A 27,671-nucleotide genomic window follows, 5' to 3' on the forward strand; every position below is an offset into this window, starting at 1 on the left:
GCCTTTTATTGTTAACCGCCGTTGTCGCAATTATTATCCTTCATTTATTATCCGATTCTCCGATTACAAATAATACAATTAGACAGAATATCGCGCGAGGGAGATATCCGAAGGGAGATGGTCATGATGGACAAGAGACGAAGGCCACTATTTTTGTTCAACGTGTGCAATCGCATATATTTATATACGTTTAGTTTACAATATTTACATCACAGGACATTCATATCGAATGATTTTACACGACTATTGAGATTACTACGAAAGATACTTTCATTTCAAGCATTGCTACGGGACGAGAACGAAATTCCGTCGACGACGCGAATCGCAAATTACGTCTTCGATGACGTTCGGAGGGCACTTATTATGCAACTATTCGAAATTCCGATCGGAAATACGAGTTTCCGACTCACAAGTTTCCGATCGCGATTCCGTCCGTGTTGATTAATATATATATGAATTCTTATCGAAGTGTATGAACGGAATCGGTTTATCGTATGTCTCGTCAAGTATGAAATAAAAATAATTAAAACGTGTAAAACGGACTATTTCTTAATCAAACATAGCTTGAAAAACATGTTTTAAATGTCAACAGCAGCGACAGAATGACAAAGTAAGTAAAAATATTTATATTTAATTTTTCAATTTTGTATCTATTATAATAAAAAAGTAAAAATTATAATATGCAGTAAAATATAAATTAAAATAATCATACTTCAAGTTATTTTTCAATCTTAAATATATATAATATATTTAATATACGACAAGTGACGAGAAACCGAATCATTCCCAACGGATTTGTTCCCGAATAGATTCATATAAACAAGTGCCCAGAATACGAATCCGTCTCTTTTTACGCCTACCTTCGCTTTAAAAATTCCGTTAAAACGAATTCCTCCTGGTTGTATCTGCAGGCATGAGGGAAAAGAAAGACGGAAAGACGAAGGACAGAGAACGAGGAACGAGTATACAAAATCATCACATACAACTGGGAAAGTGGTTATAGGCAGATAGATCGATTCAAAATTGCGGGACGCAAAGTTACACATGTGTACACAACACTCACGCATACATGCACACACTTCTTCGCGCGTATAACGCGGAACAATACTGGCATGGTTCCAGTTAAGTTTATAACACCGAGAGCGCGAGATATATGTTGCGAGCGTAACTCGAAAGTGCGTCATCGAAGAGTAATAGCGCGACGAGTGTGAATTTCCACTTTTTCTTGAGGATTAAATAAAACGATGACCCGGGCATTGAGCGGTGCTTCCTCGAGACGTGGTTCTCTCTCTATCTTTCGACGCTTTTTAAAGCAACGCCATGTATTATTTACAAATATATAATCGAAATCGTCATTAAACCTCGTTCGGCATAGACAGCAGCATCGAGTCTTGCGAGAGCTCGTCCATCGACTGCTCCGATCCTGAGAACAGAGTTAATGGAATCGCGATTACACGTGTACCCGATCCCGTCCAATCTCTAATCAATTGTCGAATCACTCCGTTCTGGAGCCTTCGACCGCGGCGACGATCTTTCACGCGAGGCTCATCCCGAGATGTTGCGTACGACCGGGATGTTGCGAACGACCTCTTACCATGATTGTGATAAATCGAGCCCGTCGGGCTCTTGCACGTGGCCGGGCTAAGCTGCGGCTGCTGCTGCTGCTGATGCTGCTGCTGATGTTGAAACGAGTATGTCAGATGCAAGTTGATGTGGCGACCGAAATCGTTGGGCGAGGCGGTAGAATTTGGTGGCGATTGGTGCACTGCAAAAATTCATTCCTTCGATGCTGATAATTGGCGACTATTATTATCGATTACATACAATCGCGACGAACACTTTGCGGAAATATTGTGGAGAGACGTCCGGCGCGATGTCTCGCTTACCGTGCTGCCCCTTCATCTTGCCCGTGTGAAGATGCTTCTTCTGCCTCGCCCTCGAATTTTGAAACCACACTTGCGTTACCCTCTTGCTGAGACCGGTTACGTGAGCTATCCTCTCGAGATCCTGCCCGTCGGGATTGCTGTCCAATTGAAAATTCGCTTGGAGAACGGATAGCTGCTCCTCGGTAAAAGTGGTTCTAACTCGCTTCGCCTTATTACCGCCCTTGTGGCCACTCTCGGAGTCACCGCCTTCTGCGAAAGTACCAATTAGCCGTACCTACCTCCCACACCGTAACGCGATCCATCTCGATCGGAAGCGCGTCTTACGCAACGAAGGAGATCACGAACAGTATGTACTCTTTTATCCATCCAAGTTAATTTAATTCGTTATTGCGGCAATTACTTGAGGAAGCGGGTTAACGCTGAAGAATAAATTTAACGAAGGAATAATTACTTTTGCTCGCAGGAACGTAAAGACTTTATATCCTATACATATATTTTTGAAATTTCATGTAAGTTTGGCGAAATGTTTATTTCATGTTAATATCTCTCGGCGTATGCAATTCGTGTGCGACATTCTCACCATCGGAGGAGGTGTTGTTGCCCTCGACGACGTCGAGGTAGTGCGCTTTGCAGAGCAATCGGGCGTCCAAGAGGGCGAATTGCTCGCCGGTCGACAGCTGACGCGAGCAAGCGTCGCATGCGAAGCAGGCCAGATGATAAACCCTTTCTCTGGCCCTTCTCACCCAATCCCCGGCGCCCACGCTCCGCCCGCATTTCGCGCATTTCGCGCCGAAAGTTCTGCAAAACACACAAGAAGCGTAACTCTCGCTCGAGTGCGTTAACTGCAGCGTGAACCGCCGCAGACGTATATCATTTATATATAAGCGTACATATAGGTGTATCGCGGCGTCTCGGATTTATTTTGCGATATACGTTATAACGACAGCCAATATAGCCGACTCACTCGACACTCGATCGAACGAGTACACGGGGTGTAATGATAACCGCTCGAATATATCTGCGGCGGACGGCGAAGAAGGAAAAGAAGAGGCGAAGGCCGACGCGCGAAGGGTATCCCGAGAGAAGAGGAGAAGAGAGAAGAAAAGAGACTTTAGAGAAGAGATATTCGTGTCGGGGAGCGAGCAGAGTGGTCTCCATCGGCGCGTGTTTCGCGGCCGTTTATTTCTTCGGCTCTCGCTCTTCGCCCTCCCTCCATCTCGCCTCCCGCGAGCTTCGGGAAGGAGGATCTATACGAGAGAACGCGCGAGCAAAGTATATCCGTACACCTTCGCGCCTTCCGGTCAATACCCGCGCGCGCGTATCAGCGCGCCGGCAATCCGAGGCTCGAATCTCTTGCGTTTTAATTAACCGCGGTTGTGCGCGCGCGAGAAAGCGACCGGAGAATTATACAATAGTCCCCCGTGCATTAATTAGCCGGAATTATACAGGTTGCGGTTGCACACCGTCGAGATCCTTGCGGCGGAGTCGCGCGATCTCTAATAAAGTGTATCGCATGCTCGCATGTAAATCCGCCGGATCGATTCTAATAATACCGCAGCGTGGTAAATGTGCGCGTTCGTGCGTACGACGGGGTGCCCCGCGCGCTGTGTTCGGACACTCCGGACGCCGTAAACGGTAGCCGTGTACCACGGCCACGGACACACGGAGCGAGCACGACCGGATGAATGGCTCGGGGTTCGCGCTTACATCAGCGTGAGGACGCGCAATGAGGAGCGAACGAGAGGATGCTCGTTCCTTCGGCGTGGCCGTACACAGCCGTGTGGCACGGTCGTGGTACGGCCGGCCCGTGTCGCCGGGAGTGTCGCGGCCGATAATTAAACAACGACCAGACGGCCCATTAGCCCATTATCATATTCATGAACACGGAAAGTGCATCCGACCCGATACTACCCCGCCCGAGTTTCTCCCCGCGCCGCGCCGCGTCGTCATCGCGCTTATGCGGATTGTGTTTGCGAATGCCCGATGCGACGTACATTCGGCGCGCTTCGAATATATCTTGGGGTTGCCACGCGACTATCACGGTGGTCACTTCCTCCGCTGCACCCCGCGTCGCGGATGTTATTGCCCGAAAAATTCCTTGCTCCGGATCGCGGTGGGGTAAGCAGCGCGCTTCCGCGCGCACCGAAGAAATAGCTTTATTCACCTTGCGCTCGCAGAAAGAGGCGCGCGCGCCGGCCATCGCGATGTCCTCGAAATCCTGTGTATAAGTATACGCTTCTTTTGACCGGAGTTGGAGAACAAAGGGAAGAGACGCGATGTAGATTCTATCGCGCGCGCGTCCGGCGAGATTAAACTTTTCTGATCTGCCGATACGCGCGCCTCAATCCCATTGTCCTTTAAGAGAAGCAGCTAATTCCTTGTCCTGGCGCTAAAGGTGATCCCCCGTCACGCCCACGTGACGGAAGCTATAGGGAAGGATTTGAATTTCGAGCAACTCTTGTCCGCGATTGCGACACGCCGCCGGCCGCGCCGGTTCTCGAGGAGAGCCACAAAGGGAGCTACAACACGTCGATGCGAGGAGACAAGAAGGAGACAGACGCGGAGGCGAAGTGAAATCTTAAGCGACCGATGCTTTACTCCGTAGATCCCCCGCTTGACTTTATTTTCCTTTCTTTTCTTTTCGTACGTTTCGTCCATTATCGCGCGAAAGGAGACGGGGGGGGGGGAGAGAAGAGACGGTTTCTGATTCTCCCGGAGGCGGTTGTCGGCGGCGGTTGTCGACGGGTCTATTATACGGGATCCACGGGTCGCGTCGAGATCCCGCCGACGACGACCGGGTCATCGTATGGCAGCGTTACTAGGCAGAAAGCACGAATCAAAAAAATTACGCGGCAGATTCCTTCGGACCTCCCGCACACTCTGTCGGACCCCGGCTCTCGTCCGAAGTTATAGCCCAGCGTTGAAAATTAATCTCGGAGCCGTTATTCTCGCGTAATTAATGAGGATATCTCATTCAATTCTCGCGGGCGAGAACGGAAAATTGATTTATTTCGACGAGCGATTTGTTCCCTCGCTCGCAATTTCTATAAGTATACGCCGCGCGCGACACGACGCGCGTGTACGAATTTAATATGAAACCAAACGTCAGACCGCGCGTTCGCCATCGCCAGATGCGGCGCGCCAGCGATCGGATATCACGGACGTCTCATATCGGCCCCGGTTGGTGCAAGAGACCCAGGTGACTGAAGTAACTGATTGACAGTTGGATAAACACATTGGGCAGGCTGCGCCCGAAGCCTTCCGTACAATCGACCAGTCACCGCGAGTCCCGTCGACTTTGATCTCCACGACCGTACGTCTTACATCGCTATCGATGCGCATCGCGCAGCAACAAAAATATTCTACTTATTCATTCAGCAACACGAACAAAAAGAAGCGGCTATTTCCCCCCCCCCCCATCTCTCTCTCTCTCTTTTTCTTTCTTTCTCTCTCTCCACCTCTCTCGCGCCCTCTTTCTGTTGACACTCGCGTATAACTCGTTGAGCCGATTTAATTGTCCACTCATATCGCGTAAGCAAAAGAGTAACGCGAGTATTATTTCATCAGGTGAAAGTGCCAATCGATGGTATAGGACTTACAGGGCGTAGTCGTGCCTGCAGTAGACCCGCATGCCTCTCAGGAAGCACGAGTGCTGATCGTGCAACGGCCTGGAACAGGCGCAACACCTCAGGCACCTGGAGTGCCACGTACGTCCGCCCACGCAGAGGACGGTCCGCTCGCGTACCCGCTCGCCGCATCCACCGCACTCCATTACGCTCGGCGACGTTTCCGGGCCGACGACCAGCCCACTGCTGCCCTCGGGACAGGCGAGATTGGGACCGCCGACGTTGCCGTCGCACGCACCATCGCCGCTCGTGTCCTCGACTTCCGTCTGCAACGAAACGGCAAAATCCAGATTCAGTCCGTAAACATATGACGGACCATCCGTAAGAATAACGGATGTTAAAAACACATTAATTAACTGTACGTTACTCGCATGGTTTTTTAATACCTTGTTATATTTGCGCGAAATGTATTTCATATTACATCTCAATTTCAGATTGAGTCATTCGCTTCAAAGTTATTGGAATCTTTAATTAATTTAAATCTTGATTAAAGCGTTCTGTTTTTATTAATATTATCTTCTAATTCTTATAACTAACATATTCAAAATTATTAGTTACTGTGAAAATTGAAATTCTTATTTATTTATAATTATTATTTTTTGGCTACTAATAATTATTGTAAAAAATGTAATTCTCATGATTATGGAACTCTAAAATAAAATTTCTGGATTATAGAAGGTCTCTTGAAAATTAAAAATAATTTTCAAAATTAAAGTCCCACTTGCGTAGAAAAAAATTCACCAGTGATGAAGAAATGATTTTCACAGCCTTAAACCATTTTAAGAACAAACATTCAGAATCTTTTAGTGTTATAGAAAAATTAAATCCATTATTCTAAAAGATATAATAATAAAGTAAAGAATGAATATACTGAAAAATAAAATTGGTTTTTAATTTTATTTATTCATTTTATTGTTAATTTTTTTCAGCATTGTGACGTCTTTTAGCTGTACTCTTATATCTCTGTACTGAACTCGCCAGTGTTAGTGCGGTAGGTATCAGTGCATCTAATACAAAGAATAAAGCAACTGATAACGCAATTTTTTTCGAGAACGTCAAATATAAAGCCCCAAGCCTGATTTACGAGGACACGCCCGCCTCGTTCGAGAGTCATTTCGCCGATGATGCTGAGGGGTTGTGTGTAGCCGACGACGTTAACACCCCCCGGGTTTACCGTAACAAGACCGGTAACATAATGACCGAGAGAGAGATTCGGAGGCGACTGGCTAACCCGGACGGCCATTATGCGTGCCATCGGCGCGTTACCGCAGCCTCCCTGGTACCCTTATTTGGGGGAATGTGTCGTGGGGTGTGACGTGCGTTACCACGGGCGTGAGAGGTGCCGAGGCGAGAACACGCATTTACACGCGGTGCGCGTACCAGCACAACTCGGGGTTGAGACACCGACACGCGTGTCACCATTATTGAAAAGGAACGGAGCGCCGCCGGTTCGTGTCGTCTACTATATGGGGAGAGGACCCACGAATCGAGTGCCGTTGGCTGCCGCCGATCGCTGCGCGGTTACGTTAGCACGCGGTGGGGGGTGCCTTTTGCGCTTGACCAGCTGCCTTGGCGGATCGTTTACCGGGTTTACGACTCTGGGATATACGCATGATCCGCGAGTCGCTTCGCGCGGAAGTCGCGCGGGGGGGGGGTTGAGGTATATCGGAGTAAGTGTACGGGTGATAAATAAACCGGTCGCGGTCAAATAAATGTAAGAATCGTTATCTCCCGACGCGATCCGCGCGCGACGCTCGCGCGATTCGTATAAATTCTAATTCTTCAAGCGCATGCAGCACGGTTGAACTAATTTGTTTTAACAACATTGCAAATCCGATTATAGTGCTCCTTCCGTCCGGAGCGACTCGAGAGAAGATATAATTGAAAGCGCGAGGAGATACGATATCGATGTTGTTCCGCGTGTTCGAGCGTTTTACGCTTTACAAGGAGTTCTGCGACGTGTGTAATTTATATCGGTGTACATTCAATGTACGTACAACGGTGCCTCTCGCCGCGTGTACGAGTCTCCGCGGACAGCATGAGAGAACGCTATCCGCTGTTCGCGTTACGCGGGATAGCGAACGTATCAGCGGTTATAATCCGTGCGCTTATGCGTGCGCACGTTCGCGGGTCGGGAGAGTCATAGGTGACAATAATAACTTCGAGTTACACAGCGCGAAGCGGCGTAAAACGCGGGATTAGACTTCTTCCGTCTAATGTATGTATGTGCCTTCGAGAGAGAGAGAGAGAGAGAGAGCTCGCGCAGAAAGGCCGCTTGCAGCGGGGCAACGAAAGTGAACCGGGCGGCGCTTGAGATGCCGGCCGAGAGTTCAGTTAGATTTGCATAATTAAAGTCCAGTTTTGGATAGACTCGAGGCCGCACTGCCTTAAATTTCTTTTTATTTCGCAGACGATCTCTGCAGATTTATCGCTACGTAAACTGACGGCAATAGGAAGCTTTTGAGAACACATTAGTATATAGTGATTTAATATCTGTTGTTATCATTGTTATCATACGTAGGCTCGATACATGATACATATCGCAATTGATCTATTTTCAATTATTCCAGTTATACCAAGTATATTTTATTTTCAAAAGTAATAGATATGTAATTTCTCCGTATTAACGCGCATTGGCGACCCTTCAATCCCACATAATCGGATCTAAAGATTTACCTATTCTGGTAATCCCGCTTTTACGATATTATTGACTCTCACTGGAAGAAAGCTCTCTCGAGTGTGGTATCGCGAAGACGGGGAGGGGAGGGGAGACCCATGGTGAACTTGTATATTTCGTATCCAGCATATTGAGTTCTCGTGCACGCCTCTGTTTAGAATGGCCGTGAGGTTCTATTCTTATAGAACTCGAGTGGTTTTGGTTTCGGTTTTAGGTCCCTTTTCCCGAACTATAGACACTACCATTGGGTATGACTTTCAAAGCTGAAAGCCTGTCGACGGGGGGGCCCGTAGGGGTCCCAACTACAAGCTTCCCGCCTTCATCGGCCCTTGCGGGGTCCGTGACAGTCTGGGACACATGGTTGTGTCCATTGAAATCGATACTTCTTTCCCTGGCGAAACCATTCCCGCAGTAGGTATGCATTCGTCCATATAATAATCATAATGCGATCTGGCACCGTAAAACCGAAGTTAACCGACGCGACGATCGATGCCTCTTTTTTTCCTCTTTTTATATACAATTGCTAGACTTTAGCTTCAGTCAACTCATACCGTAAGTATAAATGATTACTTTCAAATTTGTAAATAATAATATCGACGACAGAGATAGTTTATACATTATTTAGGCACGAGCGAATATTAGATATTCGAAAAATGCAGAAAGATAACGATGGAACGCTGCAATCTTTGAACTGATTGTCGCGTGCGCATTGGATGTAACCGGAATTACGTGTGCCCCAGGGTTTCCTATATCTTGTCAAACACACACACACACACACACACACACACGGAACGCAAATTCGTTTTCAGTCGCTAATGAACACGACCGTTAATTAGAAACGAACACTTTGTAGTAGACTGGCTGGATGCGCGAGCGGGCGTTACTATCTAACAGAATTTGCCGGCACACACGGACACTCGTTAGAGGAATTTATTAGGGGGCAGACAAGAAAGAGAGATAGACGCAACGTGTGCGCGCGCGTGACAGCGCGAGAATTATGGACGTCGAATATTCGCGTCGACGACGACGTATCTCCGAACGTACCGATCGTTACCGGGACGGGCTGAGGACGGGTTGTTCTCTCTCCTCCGTCGAGCGTGGCTTTCTTCCTCTCTCGCAGACTTGATCTATTTATCTGCCATCGATTAGGGAGGCGATGTTAAATGCCGACAGAACGGAATGTTGCGCGACGAAGAATCGGGACTTCCCGGGGTGAGGAAGAACGAGAGACGCGATCCCCGAGCGGGGCGCCCCCCTACGCTCGTTCTTTTCGCGTCTACGCGGAGCCCAGGTGACAAGTTGACAAAGTGGCCGACTACACAGGGCTCCGACTGTCCTCCCGTTTTCGAGAGACGACGAGAGCGATCGGAAATAAATGTTCCGAGGGGTTTTGTGTATCTCAAGTACGGGGCCTCTTGTAAACGCGATCGGCATCGGGCGCTGTGGCGAGGGAAGGGCACGAGCCTCTTTCACGCCTTCGTAAAAGAGGAGCGCTTCTCCGTGGAAACGGATCGTTGCGCGCGCGCAGGCAGGTACAATAGACCTAGGGGACCGATCCGTCCGGGGGCGGAAGGGAGGGGGACGTGGGGTCCCGACCGGCCACTCGAGATCCATTTAAATTGCCATCCGATTTCTGGTTTCGCACGCCACATTGTCGCCGTCGCCGCCGTCTATCTTGGCCCCGGGGCATTGTGCCGCGGGACGCGGCAGGGAAAGAAGAGATTCGTTTCACGATTAGTTCGGAACCGCTTATTGCCCGCGCGCTGGAACACCCCGAAGCCGACGCGACGGGGTCGCCGACGGAGTTGCCTCTCGGAGTAGATGTCGAAAGCGCCGTGACAATGGCGCGCGCTCTTTCGCTCGACGCGCCCGTTGGTTCACGCTGCCCACGCGCGCGTAAGTGCCTTTGCGTGACGTTGTCGCTCACGCCCGTGCCGTGCGCCGTGTCGTGCATCCCCGGACGGTTACGTATAATGGAAGCCCGGCGCGCTCCGATTGTATTCTGCGGACACGCGCAGCGGCCGAGAATCATCGAAAGTCTCTTTACGTTCGATCTATTAGCAGTGACCGCAAGGGGGGCAGCCGTAGAGAATTTAAAACGCGCAAAATTCCCGAACGCGGCACGCGATCGAGACGAGCTGTTTTTCGGGCCACGCTCCCGATTCACGTTATCGCGTCGTCGGTAAATAGGCGTCGGTGATTTATCACCACTCGACCGAGTCGCGGGTCGCGCAATGATTTATATAAATTATACAGCGACGTTCGACCGCCAAATTTCTGAATTTATGTATTGTCAAAGTATGATTGTGCGCATGCCATAGCGAAAAGAATATACATCAGGTAAAATATTAATTATCCTGAATTATACGCCGCGCGTAACTTTGGCTAAACGATAAATCCGCTCTAAAGCGAGGCGTGTCTCGCGACTCGCGCTGTTTCGCGTTTCCCTGCAGCCCCTTCGTCGCTCCCGCGTCTCCCCCGCTTCGTCTCTTATTCGTCGCTCGCGCGTTACTCCGCTCGTCGCGAAAGTGGGAGAAAGAGAGAGAGAAAGAGAGAGAGAGAGAGAGAGAGAGAGAGAGAGAGAGAGAGAGAGAGAGAGAGAGAGAGAGAGACGTTTAAAAAACGAAGCCTGCATATAACTCCGGATCAGGCTGATGCGGCATTTTGCGCGCTTTACGCCGACAATTTACTGGACCACACGCGCGCGCGCGCCGCGGATCCTGACGCGCCGAGGATCCTGAAAGGATCGTCTTCTCGCGCAACAATTCACAGCATTGCCTGCACTGCCCCTTGGCGCGGCGTGTGGGACGTTGACTGTCCCCGCGATGTGATCTTACGCGAATTTACGCAGTTTCGCTCGCGAGTAGGCATGTTTCGTGCGCGCGTCTACCCACAACCGGATGCGTAATTCATCGGCGTGAGTTACTTAGCGCGAGTTAGCGACAGACTTATATCCGGAGCGGAGAGAGGAGGGAATATAAATAAAGATCTTGAATCTCTTTTATACCGTCAACACATCAGGATCATGTACCGCGCGGTTTTCCGTTGATTTTAACAAATAACATATATAATATATATAACATTGATCTAATGTAACGTTCGCAACACGACGGAAATGGAGCCGGAGGATGCGAAGAAAGTCCGAGGGTTAATTGTGTTTATATGAAATCTCGAATATATTTATAATTCATATACAAATATAATTTATTGAGTATGCAAATTGTATTGATTTCGCTGTGGTAAATGCGATTGTCGAGAATGTCAAGATTTCGCGAAAGACTACACGGCACGCGGAGGAATTAAGCAACTCCATATTCGAGTGCAAACGAAGCGAACGATTTCGAATCGCACAACATGACAGCGTGAACAATAAGCTGATAGTGACTGTGATGCCGGGGTTTTATATTCAAAGTTTCTTTAAATCTTCGTGAACCACAGGGTCAAATGTATACGAAGCTTTGCAAATAATTTAGTACTTATATAACAATAAGACAAAGCGTGCGACACGCAAGTTTTGATCATATCGTGTTTTTCGCTTTATTTCAGCTATAAACGGTATCCTGGTCACGGACATCGCGCGCGGTATCCATGTCACCTCTATACAATTCTGGAATTGTAAAACTTCAATGTCAAATCGAAAAACGCTTTTTATAAATGCGCCGATTACGCTCGCAGTGAAAACGGACAGTAATATTAAACCGCTGAATTATGTAATTTGTTATTGATATATTGATTTTGTACAATATCAATCAAGAGACACGGTAGTGTCTCGCGCCAAGTACACGCGGAGCGAGACCGACCGTGACTCTTTTACGCGACGCGACGGGTTGCGAGTACCCGAGATGTTGAGATCTCGATAACGAGTGAACGGATCAAGTTCTAAGTAGGCTTGATCGATAGCTTGGGGTCCAATTAGGGGGGGGTTTCTCTCATAATATTCCGCTACGTGCCTTACGAGCGGAGATATTGCGACGCAAAGTCCAAATGTGAAAATTTATTTTTAAGATACTCCTCCTCCTCCTCCTCCTAACGCCGCGATCTATCAGAGAAACGTCACTTTCACTTTTTCGACGCTGGCGGCGCAGGTATCGCCAGTTTCGATATCGCGCGCGTATTTCAAAATTAGGTCGATAAACTTATCGGTCAGGAGGAAGATTTCTATTTAAGTAAAAATTAGGTATATATATAATAAATATTGAGTCAACGGAAAAGTAGGTTCTCTATGCTTGGCAGAAAGTGCCGCTAGGGAATTTTTAAGTCGATTCTTATGAATCAAGCTTGAATTTGATGTCTATGTATCCCAGGTTGCCGATGACAAGGTCCAGATAGTGCGCTTTATAGTTTTCGGTGTCCAGGTGTAATAATACGTTGAATTCGATGTCTACGTGTCCCAGGTTGCCGATGACGAGGTCCACATAGTGCGCTCCGTAGTTTTTGGTTTCTACGTGTATTAATATCTTGAATTCGATGTCCACGTGTCCCAGGTTGCCGATGACGGGATCCAAATAATGCGCTTCATAGTTTTCGGTGTCCAGGTGTAATCGTACGTTGAATGCGATGTCTAGGTGTCCCAGGTTGCCGATGACAAGGTCCACATAGTGCGCTCCGTAGTTTTCGGTGTCTACGTGTATTAATACCTTGAATTCAATGTTCACGTGTCCCAGGTTGCCGATGACAAGATCCAGATAGTGCGCTTCATAGTTTTCGGTGTCCAGGTGTAATCGTACGTTGAATTCGATGTCTAGGTGTCCCAGGTTGCCGATGACGAGGTCCACATAGTGCGCTCCGTAGTTTTCGGTGTCTACGTGTATTAATACCTTGAATTCGATGTCCACGTGTCCCAGGTTGCCGATGACGAGGTCCACACAGTGCGCTTCGTAGTTTTCAGTGTCCAGGTGTAATAATACGTTGAATTCGATGTCCACGTGTCCCAGGTTGCCGATGACGAGGTCCACACAGTGCGCTTCGTAGTTTTCGGTGTCCAGGTGTAATAATATGTTGAATGCGATGTCTACGTGTCCCAGGTTGCCGATGACGAAGTCCACATAGTGCGCTCCGTAGTTTTTGGTGTCTACGTGTATTAATATCTTGAATTCGATGTCCACGTGTCCCAGGTTGCCGATGACGGGATCCAGATAATGCGCTTCATAGTTTTTGGTGTCCAGGTGTAATCGTACGTTGAATGCGATGTCTAGGTGTCCCAGGTTGCCGATGACGAGGTCCACATAGTGCGCTCCGTAGTTTTCGGTGTCTACGTGTATTAATACCTTGAATTCGATGTCCACGTGTCCCAGGTTGCCGATGACAAGGTCCACATAGTGCGCTCCGTAGTTTTCGGTGTCTACGTGTATTAATACCTTGAATTCGATGTCCACGTGTCCCAGGTTGCCGATGACGAGGTCCACACAGTGCGCTTCGTAGTTTTCGGTGTCCAGGTGTAATAATACGTTGAATGCGATGTCTACGTGTCCCAGGTTGCCGATGACGAGGTCCACACAGTGCGCTCCGTAGTTTTTGGTGTCTACGTGTATTAATATCTTGAATTCGATGTCCACGTGTCTCAGGTTGCCGATGACAGGATCCAGATAATGCGCTTCATAGATTTCGGTGTCCAGGTGTAATAATACGTTGAATTCGATGTCTACGTGTCCCAGGTTGCCGATGACGAGGTCCACATAGTGCGCTCCGTAGTTTTTGGTGTCTACGTGTATTAATATCTTGAATTCGATGTCCACGAGTCCCAGGTTGCCGATGACGGGATCCAGATAATGCGCTTCATAGTTTTCGGTGTCCAGGTGTAATCGTACGTTGAATTCGATGTCTAGGTATCCCAGGTTGCCGATGATTTTATTTTACCGCAACCGCCTGTTCGCTCGATTTTTGCAATATTTTGATGTAATTTTTATCGTGATATCGATATTATCGCATCTGTTTGATCTTTTATTTGATTTCGCGACTCGGATAAAAATTAGTTTACTGATTTTCGCTTTCGCCTTCGCCATACGATTATTTTTAAAAGGCTATAGCACGCAAAAATGCGAAATAATGTTGATTATTCGACGTTCATCGTCTTCATCAAGTTTCGCGTTAATTTGAATGAAACTGCATTTTGGTTCGTCTGTTTTCTTTCTTTTTGTTGGAGTATAATTGAGTAACGGATATATTAGAGACAGTTTTTTCAACATTTTAACTGCGCTAAATATAAAAAAATCACGAACAATTTGTGACGCGATTTGATCTTTCCGGTTTTTTAAAATATTCAAAAAAATCAGAAACTTATAAATATACTTCCGAATTCTATTATATAGGTACGGTCAGGCCGATATCTATCCTGGGTATTGAGTACATCAATAAAATAATTTTCCACGAAGTTTTGTACCATTGTTACCGTTGAAAATTCATAAGCAAAAATATCTGTAGCAAGATCGTAAACGTGTGTTTGTTTATATGTACCTATATGTTGATATTGAAAGGCCGCTTTCGTCAATTGCCTTTTTCGAATCAGATAATTAATTGTTGTGTATAGTATATTTGATTATTGTTTCGTGAGTCACTGGTGCACTGTTAAATTTGTAGTGTTAAATTATACTCATTTTTAACTCTTCCTATAGATCGCTACTGTTATTCCTATTCTCAATATGTCGTTAATTTAACCAAAACAATGTTAATTTAACTAAATCAATGGAATAAATCACTTTTACTTTATCAGTCAAATAATAAACATTAATCGACTCTATTGGTCATTATAATCGGCAAAACAATGGCGTTAAAAGAGCGTCTTGACGATAATCGAACCAAATCGTGGTCGTATTGTCTTGGCGATTATAATGACCCAGTAGAGTCGATTAATATTTTCATTGTTGTAAATCAATGGAATTAAAATAATACTGTTTTGTGTTAGAATAACAAATTTTGACACACATAGTAGTTAAAAACATTATTGTTATTCAACTCAAGCAGGTAATAGTTTAAATTTCATCCTTTAATTTTAAACACAGTGTTTATCTCTATCTTCTCCTCCACGCATCGAACAATTGTTTTACGTTTACGGTTCCGCGGTACTCGCGGTACGTACCTTCATGATCTCCGCGAGGGCTCGACGTATAAAGTGGCTTGCGTGGATGCACCGCCGCGCGCAGATAACAAACCCTCGATCGTTCACGATTGCCGTCGACTTTTCGACGTCTGCGACATTGCACCGCGGGACGGATGTGATCGCGACGACGGAATATACAAAAGAAGAATTATCCGCGAGAGAGGTACCCGAGCTATCAACTTCGCGAGCCGCACCGGCGATCGTTAAGCGCCATGCGAGGAGGCGACAGCGACAGCGACAGCGACGCGCGAGAGGAGCACCATGATATACACACGGTGGAGAGTCGGTTCGCGCTCCGGGCCCTCTCGCTATAATAACGTAACTCCCGGCGGTCTCGCGCGCGCGCTCGGCCCGGACGCTGTGTACGCCGCACAGGCGTATAAGAGCGAACGCGACGCGGTACGCGATCGTAAACCCCCTCACTCTCTCCCGTTACCGTTTTTACCTTGCACGGCGTACGTTCGCCGTCGTCGAATGGGCGGCATGGGCACCGATGGGCGGGCGCGGGCACCAACCCCCGTGGTTGCGATTCGCCCGGCCGCGTTCGGCCCACCGTCGCCGCGAGGGGAGAGAGAGCGAGAGAGGAGAGAGAGCGAGAGAGGGCGCGAAGGTGGCGCTGCCACGCGGTCGCAATTCGCACGCGTCTCTCCCCCACTTGAATCGCCGAGCGTGTCAGCGTGGATGAGAGTGATAGGGGCACGGCGGCCGCGTCGCGCTGATTGGCCGCGATCTTGTCTCGATCCGCGGAAGAGAGCTGTCCCTCTCTCGCCTATCGGTCTAGCGAAAGAGACGACGTCGACGGGTAAAACGAGGGGGGGGGGGAGAAACGCGGACCTCGGGGCAGTTACTCCGTACCGGTGCTCACGTTAATTTGTAAAAAAAAAAAAAAAAATGATACGTATTACGCGTGTGTACCATCGATATTATTATAATTCGCGCGTATAAAATATGTATTTTCCTCTTTCCTGCTCTTGTGAAGTACGGCCCTTTCTCCGACATCGAACATGGAAACAGTTAATTTCGGCCAAAACTCGATTAACTTGTCGAGCGGTATAAAACTCGCAATATCTCATTAACTTGGACTGAATTATTAAGTCATTTGGAAAAGCAGATTAGATAAGGAAATGACGGATGTTTTAGAATTGAAAAATTCGCCGATGGAGTTAATCAGTATTTAGGCGAAGTCACCCTATAATGTCCATTTCTATAACCAATGTAGATTAACTTTAATCTCCGTTTAACTTACTTTCTATCTTTATCTAACTCTTTTAAAATTAGAAAAAGATGAAAGGTAAATTAAACCGAGATTAAAGTTAATCTGCGTTGATAGAAATGGACATAAGGGGTTGGTTCGCGAATTGACAGGCGCGCTCGCGCTCTGGCCTTTCGGAGCTGCTTTTATCGCGACGCGAGGTCGACGCTGCAGAAGCAAAGTTAAACTACATATCTCGATGACACGTGTAAAATCTACAAACCGCGAGCACGTATAGGGAGATGCAGCGTCTCCCGGCGTAGAGGGAACGTTGATGTGAAAAATGGTCGGCGGGCACTCCCGCGTGCGCGCGGGGCCCCGTATACGAGAGCCTGCACGGCGAACATAATAAATAACAATACGGAGTCTGCCTATACGGATACGGGGATCTGCATATAGGTCCTATGGCCTTATACCTGAACTGCCGCGGCGCGTCATTAAAATTATTTATGAGGAAATAAGAATCCGAAGCGCGCGGAGCCCCGAGGTTCGCGCGAATATCCTTCTCGCGCCCTATACGAAGGTGCGCGCGCGCTTATCCCCGATCCTCTTTAGTCAGCTAATGTCTGTGTGCGTCCGACGTTGGTAGATTAGTAGATTAAACTTAGACGTGTGTTATTCTCTCTTTTGCTCTCCCGGTGCAAATTGCGGGCGCGAACGAGCTATCGATCGAACGCACCCTGCAAACGTAACTGGTAATAACATCATTGGACGCACACACAGTATAATTTGATCTCTTCTTAATACTAAAGTCCAGGATATCGGAATAATTAACATAACGTTAGAGCGTTCTCCGTGGAGGCAAAGACAAAACTCTCGTTTCCTTCACTTCTACGTCATCGTTACATTCTTCAACATGTTGACGAGAAAAATTTCGATCTGTTTAGTGTTAGGTATCTGCTGTAAGAAATTCACGTTACTCTCACCTGTTTGCTTTCGGCTGGTGCCTCCCTTTACGCGCGCGTTTGCGCGCTTGCGCGCGTCACTCAATTAGCTACGCGCGTCTGTTTATTTACATAATCGGCCCGCGGGGTATTTAGCGTATCGATCACGTAATTATCGAGGCGAGCCGCCGGGCCCGCAACCGGAGGCAACGGAGCTCATTTCGGGCCCGCGGTATAAGCTCAGCGCGCGCGCGAGAGCCGAGAGAGCGAGGATGAAGAGGTAACGCCGTAGGAGGTGAGAAATAAAAATAAGGAGCCCGGGGGAATTCCCAGCTGGGGGTCATTCCTGACGGGGTCGATTTTCGTTCGGGGCTTCGAACGATCGACCACCTGGCCGCACATAGTTACACCTTGTAAACGGTCACTGTCTACCGCGCGGACCGAGCAATAAACGCGATCGAGAGCCGACTCGTGCTGGCTGGGCTGGCTCGCTGGCGCGTACAACACGGAAAGGTATTCAACTGAGATTAATCGCCGTAGATTTGTCACGGGCATCGTTGCGGGAACGGCCGCTTCTCTCTCTCTCTCTCTCTCTCTCTCTCTCTCTCTCTCTCTCTCCCCCCTTTTTTTTCTCGTTCGGGAGGAACGGCGTTCCGGAGTGATCGCGTCGACAGCCGTCGGGTCGAGAAGACAATTTTCAACGATAATTAATCTTACTCCGTTGCAATCCCGTCCATTGATCCCGTCACGGATTACGGCAGTTTAACGAGCTCGTATTTGGACAGTTAGCTCGGGAAGTGTCCAAAGTGGTAAGCGAAATCCGACGATCTGACATCACGAAAACTTGCGTGGCGACTTTCTTGTGGTAAAAATTAATTTTCTGGATACGGGCTTGTATATACGAGGCAATGTCGCGCGATGTGTTCTCTCTCGACGTGTTATAGGTCTTATTTGTTCCGCGATCGAACCGCAATTAGTATCCCGGTGATTCTCAAGAAGTATATTAGGATCCTCGCGAATCCCCCGAAGTGCGCGCCGCTCTTCGTCGCCGCTCGCGTTGTTCGCCGTCAAATCGACGCGGCAATTTTGCAAACGACCGCGACTCGAGAATCGCGCGAAGTGGTTAAACGGCGGCGGGGCACTCGGTGATCGAACGGTCGCGCCGGCCGGTGAATGATACGAGAGGAGCGCAAACGGCGCGCGGCTCGCCGACTCTGGGGTTCGGTTCGGACGTGGCGCGCAGCGTAAAGACAGGCACCCATTGCAGTATTATTAATGCCCCCTCGACACTCCGATACCATAGAGCTAACGATTATTTACTTCGAAATATTTATCCCGTATCTCCGTGCACGCCCCATTATCGCGGCCGTATGATAAACGGTCCGGTGTGAAAAATCGATTTTATTGTCAGTACGTGTATACGTACGCGTGTATACACGTGTACGTATATGTGTATACGTATACACGATGCATTCTCTCGCAGGCATTCTTCCCATAAGCGGCTCTGCCGCGCTCGTACTCTCTCGCGGTTAACTCGCGAGAGTATGTAACGTTTCGACAGTCGAGCGCCGCGTCCATCGACGGACCACGGGATGATGGATACGCCTACTCTTGATATTTCGGTGATCAATAACGCGCGGCTCTCTCGCGGTGCCGTTCGCGCCGAAGGTGGGAACCATTATTCACCCGTGCAGTCGCCGATGAATAAATAATTTACTTCGTCATACCAGCGGCCATCAGAGGACCGACTTCGCGGCGGCGGCGGCGGCCGAGCCCTTTCCCCGAACCTTTTGTGTTTACCGATAATAAAAGTATGCGCGCGATTCGGTCTCTTCTTGAGCCACATCGTCGGAAACGATATACGGCGTGTAGAGACGCGAGCGTCTCTTCTCGGATCTTCTCGGCCGTCGATGCGGTGTTCGACGGTTCGATATGCGCGTCGAGAGGGCCCGGGCAGCCGCGGACTTTGAATGGCACGGTCGATTTATCTCCTTTACCGCGAGAGACCGGGCCATCAACGCGATCGGACGGGGGCTCGCGTGTGTGCCCGTCTGCCTTGCCAGGCCTGCCTGCCTACCTGCGTATACGTATACGTATATATCTGCGTATGCGCGTGAATACGCGTCGTTTCGGTTACGCGCGGCATGCCTATATACGGACGAAAGCTGACCGCGGTCGCGGTCACTATTTGGAAGCATGATCGGTAGTTTCGATTCAGTACGGCGCAACCTCCTGCCACCCCGCATCCTCCTTCGATACGATTATTATCTCGGACGACGATAATTAGCGCCTACTTAACAATCGACTCGTATGCGCGCCGCTTTTGTGCCCCCGACCGAGCACAGCACCGTCTCTCGATCGGGATTTCGCTTTCCGCGAGATATCATTCTTACAAAAAATCACGCGTTATTAGGCGTTATATTACCTGGTTGAGTATGTTCAATTAATTCTTTTATGTATAGGTATACACTGTGCGAGAGAACAAATTAGTTGTTACTACAATTTCACTATCATTTTTAGTTATTTTCGGTGCCAACCACATTTTTATAGTTATTTTAACATAGCGAATTAGAGCTGACTCAATATTACATTGTTGTTGTCATAGCTTTAACGCGCATTCATTTAACCATGATATGATTTTATACATTATAACCTGTAATTTATGCATAGTAAGTCGTACTGTAAATATACAATGAAAATGACCATAATTTAAACATCTATACATGTAAGATTATTTTCACTAATGTTATAGCAATAATAACTATATAAAAATAAGAACCTCAACCATAATTATTTTACTATATGCAATCATATAGTCGCAAATACCAAATACTTTTCTCTCAGTGTACCACACAGAAAAAAGTGTTAAATCAAGACTTATATAGGAACTTGCATATAAGTATAAGAACCTATAATCTTCTTGTAAGAGAATTCCAATTTTTTTTAATTAAACTATATAAATACCTTCATTCAAACAAGTTTTCTTCGTTTAACGCAATTTATATCTCATTTCAAGATTATATTATAGATTCTTGCTTATATACGAGTATACAAGTCTTGATTTAACACTTTTTTTTTTCTGTACACCTCGAGTGTCTCGTACACGTCAGCGAAGCAATGTCCGTACGATCGATCGATATCTGTAATACATATTCGTAAAAAATGGACGAAAAAACTACTTATAGCAGAGATGACGATCTAAGTAATTGTTCACCGATTATTTAGACCCTGGTATGGCTGGTATATAATCCCGTCGATTGACGACGGCCAGTTTCAATATGTGGAGCATTATCTCACAGGACGGGCGCACATTCAAAGAGATCTATAAAATCTAAGCAGCCATAAAATAGATCTCCGAGGTGGCCTTGTCTTGATTCTAGATTTACGCGTATTAAAAAAGGGAATTACAATATTAATAAGGCCTTTTTAATGGGCGAGCGCGCGGCCTTCATGTTCGGAACCGTCGGAGCCCTCGGCTAGGAGATCCTCGCCTTCCTTTGAAACTCGTTACGATTTCAGGGGGGTTTTTCTAATGCCGGGAACGGAGCAGCCGCGCGTACCTAAATATCGACGGAAATATCGTTTATCGTTATTCACACGCCGGCGATATATCATTCCGTTCGTGTCCACACTTGGAAAAATCACTATGTGATGCCCCTGTCTCTTTCTCCCTCTCTCCGTCTCTCGTTAATACAGACGATATGGGCTAGTCTCTGCGTAATCGATCGCACTACTACTTCTTTCAGACGTTCTTCGCGAGAGAACCAGCCAAAACAAAAATTTTGCACGTCTATCCTGGACGTACAACTTTGGACTTTTGATTTTTGTGCTACAATAAAATAGAGTTAGAGGTGTCTTGTATGCTGTAACAGCCATTCCTTCATTATTGTAACCTTAGGCTTTATAGGGATTTCTTTTACGAACGGAAGAGAGGCAACTATTAACCGGGGTGCAGACGCCGCCTTGCGACCTTTTAAATTTTAATCCGTCAATTAAAATATGTTAAGCAGCTACTTAATATGGTGTATGCACGTGTATGTGCATATAATATACTACGGGGCAGGGACTCGCAGTATTTCATATTTAACGCGAAACCGTAACTCGCCGCGGCTGCCGCTTCTCGCCGCTATATCCTTTTACTCCCTTTTTGATTTATAGGTAATTTATTATGGCTCTCTTTCTCCATCTCTCTCTTTCTCTCTTTCTTTATCTTTCGCCTCTCTTGTGGTCACCGCGCGCTTCTTCAAACACGTACGTGGAACGCGTTACACATGCATGCGTGTAGAACGGTCGATGATTTTGATGACGCAGCTATACGTATACTTGTATAATAGAAAGGAGATATAGGTTCGAGAAGGATTCCTTCGTGGACGGGATAAATTACCCTTTTGCGAATATTTTACATTTACGAGTTCGAGTAATAATTGCGGCGATCCTCGCGCGAAGGAAGTTTGCGCGGAGATTGAAATTTAAATTGATTACTCGACGGGACCGGATGGGACGATAAACAATTCGCTTTGCCTATTAATTTTCTTTCTTCCGAGACCGCGCTTTCCGTTGCTATATATAAAGTTCGGCACGAGAACAGGCTTCGCGAGGAATCGCGTTGATCAGGCGACGCCGGGCATGTCGCAATTATCATTAGCGATCATAAGGAAACTAACGTGCGCTCCTCGAGACTATGGTGCAATGACAACTAACAACATATGCTTGCTGTGTGAGTCGCTCGTTTTCACCCGGTTCCAAGTAACGCGGCGATATAGTACGATCGGGAGGATTAATATCGTCCGATGATAACGCGCTCGCCCTCATGAGATGAGAATATTCCGTGTGCGCGATTCTTTTCGCCCCTTCGCGTAAGACGCAGCATAGTAAAACTGAATTATACCGTTTTTTTATTGCATTTTGAACGGAAACGTACGTCTCTAACGTATCACGGAGAAATCGAGCGCCATGCGTAGTGTGCGCTCACCGGACGGCATTAATGCTCCCGTGCGTACATCCGCGCGTACACCGCGGCAAGACGCCGCGCCGGTCATCTACGAAGCCGTTCCCGAGCCGTTATTAAGTGCGTATTTCACGGGGAAACGTTTACGAGCAAAAACCCACCGAGACCATTATAGATACTTCCATTTTTATTGCGCCTGAAGATCGTTTGCATAGCTGATTACGAGAAACGGAGAGCGGACGCGCGAGCGCGCGTATACCCCGCGATTGACGGGCTTCAGAAGGGAAGGGCCGCGAGTTTCCTCTCTTCTTTTTAAAATCGCGACCGAGATGAAAGTCGCGGGGGGAGATCGGTGAAAATCTCGCGTAAGACGCGACGCGCGAAGAGAAAGTTATTGGCTCGCCCAAACAGAAAATTTCCCCGAAACTCGCGCGAGAAGAAGAGGACACGGAGGAGAATAATCGAGGCTGTCCCCCTTGATTCGCAATCTCGAGCGGAGGGTACTTGGAAACGAAATGGCAAAGGAGTCACAAACGGCAATCACGGTGCTAAGTACTAACCCAATCAAGCAACCGCCCTCTCGCTGCTTCCGTTCCTCTCTCTCTCTCTCTCTCTCTCTCTCTCTCTCTCTCTCTCTCTCTCTCTCTCTCTCTCTCTTTTCTCCCCCTAGTTTTCACGATGCCTACTTGAAGGAGCCTCATCCTCCCTTATTATGCCTCCACCTGAACGTTCGTCGTCACGAGAAACGGCGATTTTTCCTCAGTATATTTTCTCGAGACATTTAGTAGATAACAATGAAAATCACAGGAATTTACAGTTAAAAACGAGGGGGTGAGAGAGAGTTAAGCGACGTGATTTTTTTTTCCGCAGATACATCCGCGGAGTATTAGGTAAACATATTTCTCTCTCCTCTTCTTTGCGGACTTTCCTCTCTCATTGTCAAAAGAACATATATCGCGAGGTAAAGGCAGACGAGCGGTCCTCCGTCCTCCTCGTCCTTGCTCCACTCCTATATCATTCCTTCTCCCCTTTCATAGTTCATATATCAAACGCTTAGGCAAGGCGGCGACACATAAATACCGGTACGCGGTGTATAAAAGCCCGCACCTCGGCAGGACGTATCCCCGGCCAGTAGATAAAATATATTAACCCACCTCTCGGGAGAGAGAGACTGCGCGACTATGTGTTGGCCGCGTGGGTTTCACGATTTTCGGGGACACTTCCCCCTCAACCGTATACTCGTCGTTTCTCGCTTCCTCGCCTCGAGATGACTTACGACGAGCGGCGCGCTTTAAATTCTCCATTCTCGCGCGTGTATTTGTTACGTGTGTGCGCATGTGTGCGCGGGATTATATTAAACCGCAGAATTATAACGATTCGAGGCAAGAAAAGAAAGATCCAAAAGTGTTGGGTGAAGGATGGCGTGTCTCTCGTACGCGCAAAGATGCTTTCAGTCAAATTCGAGATATGCTGTTTATAGACAATAAGGGTTTTCCCCCGAGTCCACCCTCTCCCCCTTATCACGACGGCGAAATTAGATCGTTTGTATCGTTTGCGACGGTACCAAACCCTGCCGCGTGCCATTCTAAGGACGACAATGGAGCCCGTGGATTCTCGCAGTGAGAGAGCGAGAGAGCAAGAGAAAGAAAGAGAGAGAGAGAGAGAGAGAGAGAGAGGGAGGGAGGGAGAGATCGGGGAGCCGGGGTCCCAAGAGATGATCAGATTATAGCGGAAACGCCAGGAACGAGGAATACGTTCCGCCGTTCGCGTACGCGCGTGACACGAGTAGCGAAACGCCGACATAAGGCATTGTTAGCGTCTCCAACAAACCGAGAACAAGCCCTCGGCCCCGGGGTTAAATGCTGTTAGCGCGAACTATCGAACTATACCTCGATACCGTCGTCTTCTCCCGGTTAAGCGCATTACGTTACCCTATCTGGATGCCGAACGATCATTATCGCCGCGAATACGTGGCACGATCGATTCTAGAAAAGCTCGATTCCTTCATTCCATGAAAAAAAAACCTTTTTCCCCTTTTTCATTTGTTAATTATTATTCATATACGCTATTTGGATGCCTGTTAGTATTGCATCTGTCAAATTGAGAGGATAACATCAAGAGCAATAGTGTGTAGAGTTTTTTCCGAAATGTATAATTATCTTAATATTGGGAAACCGAGAGACACGAACTCGTTTTTTTTTGCTAGAACAAATCGCTACTCGAAATAGTAACTGGAGGTGCGCTTATCGTCGGACCAGAATCGAGGCGAAGATAACGAGACGACGTCGAAGGATCCCGCGGTAACCGCGAAGGAGATCGCCAGATCGTCGGAGCGCGCGACGCCCGAAGCGGCAATTAAAACCGTTTGTCGTTTCATCGCCGAAGATAAATTCATAAGGGAGTCCGCGTAAAAAAAAAAGAAGGAAAGGACAGAGAGGGGGACGCCCCGAATACACGTCGCGGTATGCGTGTGCGTGGCGTGCGCGCAGCGGCGCACCGAGTCTCGGCGATGATTTACAATAACCGTACGCCCGGTATATACGTTCTCTTAAGAATGACTATAAATATGCCGAGAGGGTGGTTTAATATGCGGTAGCCCTTTAATTTATAACAACTTATTAAATAAAGGCCCGCGGCCATTTACGCGCGACTCTCGTGAAGGCGAAACGGCCGCCGGGCGCGTCGATATCGGTCGCGATAAATAAACAGCGCGGACTGAATCTCCTCTAGTTCTCGTTTATCGAGCCATTTATCGGCGCGACTCGATATCGGGCTGCTACCACTATCGTTTTCGCCGTACGTCGAGGTGTTTGCACTCCTCTCGATACATACCTATCCGCGCTCCCGACGATCGTATCTGCATGTGCGTTGACGTCGAAACGTGAGAACGCGAACGGTATCTCGTTCCATCGTACATACGTACATATACACGTACAGTCGAGCACACAGCCCGATGCACAATCGCGCACTTTGCCTGCGGCTATAGAAAACTATTTAGCCTCCCCCGGGATTCTGTCTATTCGGGGCGCGTGGCCGCGTCATTTAATAGGCGCATTCCGCTTCGCGGCACAGCGGAACGTGCGACCCGAATTATTTATTCCTCACCCCCTAATCGCGCGGGGACGAGATGCCTCCGCTTTGGGCGAAATCGGCACGTACCGAATCGATGATTGGTGATAAATGATGATGAATGGCGGAAAAATGCTCTCTGAGGAAAGGCTTGAAATTGAAAGGCGCATCAGTAAGTGAAATCGGTGAAGCTAACCATGACGAATCTAAAGTATACACCGTGTATACGCCGGCAACGGAGTATCCCGGGTGGAGCTTGAGAGGAGAATTAGCCGACGCGCCGATTAATTTCGATACGTCGATGCCGCAGGCGCTCGGGGCGGTTGATCCCCCTCAACGCTTAATTGGGCTCGGCTACGCTTGTTTCTCGCTCCCGTCGTGCGTGATCGAGGCGCCTCGTCAACGTAACAAACATTCCTTTATACGAACCCGAGCGCGAGCGCTGCAACACGGAGAGCTCCCAGAGGAGACTCGTGCGATCGTATATAAGAACCGAACGATCGCGCGGCGCGATCAATTGATCGTGCGCGAGACGTGACTATCATCTCGTATCATCTCTGTTCGTTATAGTCCCGCAAATAGGGGTTAAAAAGCAACGTGAAATCCGAGATGCGCGTATCTCGCGCGACGAGTCTGCATCCGTCTCCCTCGATGGGACGATCTATAACTCGACGTCTCATCGGGTCTCGCCGCTCTCGGCTTCGCGACCGCGTATCTGCGGTCCGGAGATCTCGTGCACACGTGCAACACAAAAACACCTTACGCGGCGGCGATTTTCTCCCTTGCACGTGCACGCGTCCTCCCTATAGTCGCCTTTCCCGCCTTCCTCTCCCGGAGCTGCGGGGCGTGAACTCACGCCCACGCACGCGGGGAAGATAACTGTTGCGGGGTCATTCGACACGACGGCGACGAGCGTCGGACGCGAACACACACACACACACACACGCACGCACGTCGACGCCGTCGTCGCTCCCCTCTTCGTCCCTCACCCTCGGCGGGCGACGTCGATGTAACAACCCTTACCGACACGGATGGCTCCCTCTGTTGGGGTTGCACAATCGCGCCCTGATTGATAATTTATACGGTGCGTGCAGGTTTATTTGATTATCCGCCTCCAGCTGGGTGGCTTGGCTCGCCCGCGCCACCGCGCGCCGGGGCGACTCGCCGACTCCTTTCGCGCGCGCTTCTCCTGTCGTCGCTCAGTCTTTCGGCGCTCCGCGCCGTCGTCCTCGCATTCCTCTCTCCTCTCTCTCTCTCTCTCTCTCTCTCTCTCTCCCTCCGATGGATGATTGAAGCGATTGGGGTGAAACGTAAAAAATAAGAACGTCGATTGGCATAATTTCAGCGAATTTTACGTACGATATCGCAAACATGGAAGGCAATTTATATTATAGATATCCGTCGATATCATCGTCGCGCTTGTCGGTTCCCTCAGTTAGAATGAAAGTTCAAATTAGTGGAAATAATATTTAATCCGGAGGGACAGATTGAGAGCGGGTGGTGCCGTCGCGAAAGCGACAGAACGAAAATATTTGAGCGTGTCCGGATTAAATCGACGTCGCGCGTCCGTACGGGGGAGGGGGGGGGTGTTTCGTGTTGTTGTTTGAGTACGCTGCCGGGTGCAAGGGTAAATATGGACAATTACATATTTCTCCATCCCTCCTTCTAGCCTCGATCCTGGAGATCGCGCGCGCGACGGACCCCAGCGAGAATCGTGACGCGGTATTATACGAGGCGCTCCACTTTAGGGTGGTTACGCAAGCGGGGGCTGTGTGACATGCGGGCGAGGTTGACTGTGCTGTGACAGAGAGAATCCGTCGACAGGGGGAACGTACGCGTGGTACGTTGATGGCATAATTGGTATCATTCGGGAGGGAGTCTTCTTTTGAGGTGACCCCCCAACGAGGTCCCCCTCCCTCCCCATTACGCGCGCACAATTATGTGCGCGTCTCGTTCTATGCGGTTACATTTTCTCGATCGACCCGTTTTTTTCTCTCTTTTTCTTACTCCGACGAGACGCGGGGACAGGACGATACCGATCGAAAAGCGCAGCGGAGGGCGATCAAATCGTGTCGCTTTATCTTTCTCAGTTATATACCGCACGCGCGATTGTCATTTGTGACATAAATCGACGAAACGTAGATCAAATAAGTAGATTAAATCTTTAATACAAACGTTGATTGAAAGTATAAATTATATTTTGTGTTTCATTCCGAGATATCTCATTCCTTTC

At 48.2% G+C, this 27,671-nt stretch overlaps 1 protein-coding gene across 2 annotated transcripts; it reads right to left on the reverse strand.

Moving 5' to 3' along the window:
- Positions 1 to 163: 163 nt before the first annotated feature.
- Positions 164 to 15,668, reverse strand: Awh (LIM/homeobox protein arrowhead). 2 transcript variants are annotated; one of them, XM_077421853.1, is made up of 6 exons: positions 15,265 to 15,668; positions 5,486 to 5,778; positions 2,467 to 2,684; positions 1,887 to 2,132; positions 1,595 to 1,765; positions 164 to 1,423 (listed from the first exon to the last, which is right to left on the reverse strand). In XM_077421853.1, the coding sequence occupies exons 1-6, from the start codon at positions 15,268 to 15,270 to the stop codon at positions 1,356 to 1,358; spliced, it is 1,002 nt and encodes a 333-aa protein (XP_077277979.1). In that variant the 5' UTR covers positions 15,271 to 15,668; the 3' UTR covers positions 164 to 1,355. The 2 variants fall into 2 exon arrangements, with proteins under 2 accessions (XP_077277979.1, XP_077277978.1); XM_077421852.1 differs by having other exon boundaries at positions 167 to 1,423; positions 1,887 to 2,135; positions 15,265 to 15,667.
- Positions 15,669 to 27,671: the final 12,003 nt, after the last annotated feature.

This window comes from Temnothorax americanus, unplaced genomic scaffold (genome assembly GCF_048541705.1).
Source record: "Temnothorax americanus isolate GAGA-0224 unplaced genomic scaffold, ASM4854170v1 Scaffold7, whole genome shotgun sequence".
Lineage (NCBI taxonomy): Eukaryota > Metazoa > Arthropoda > Insecta > Hymenoptera > Formicidae > Temnothorax > Temnothorax americanus.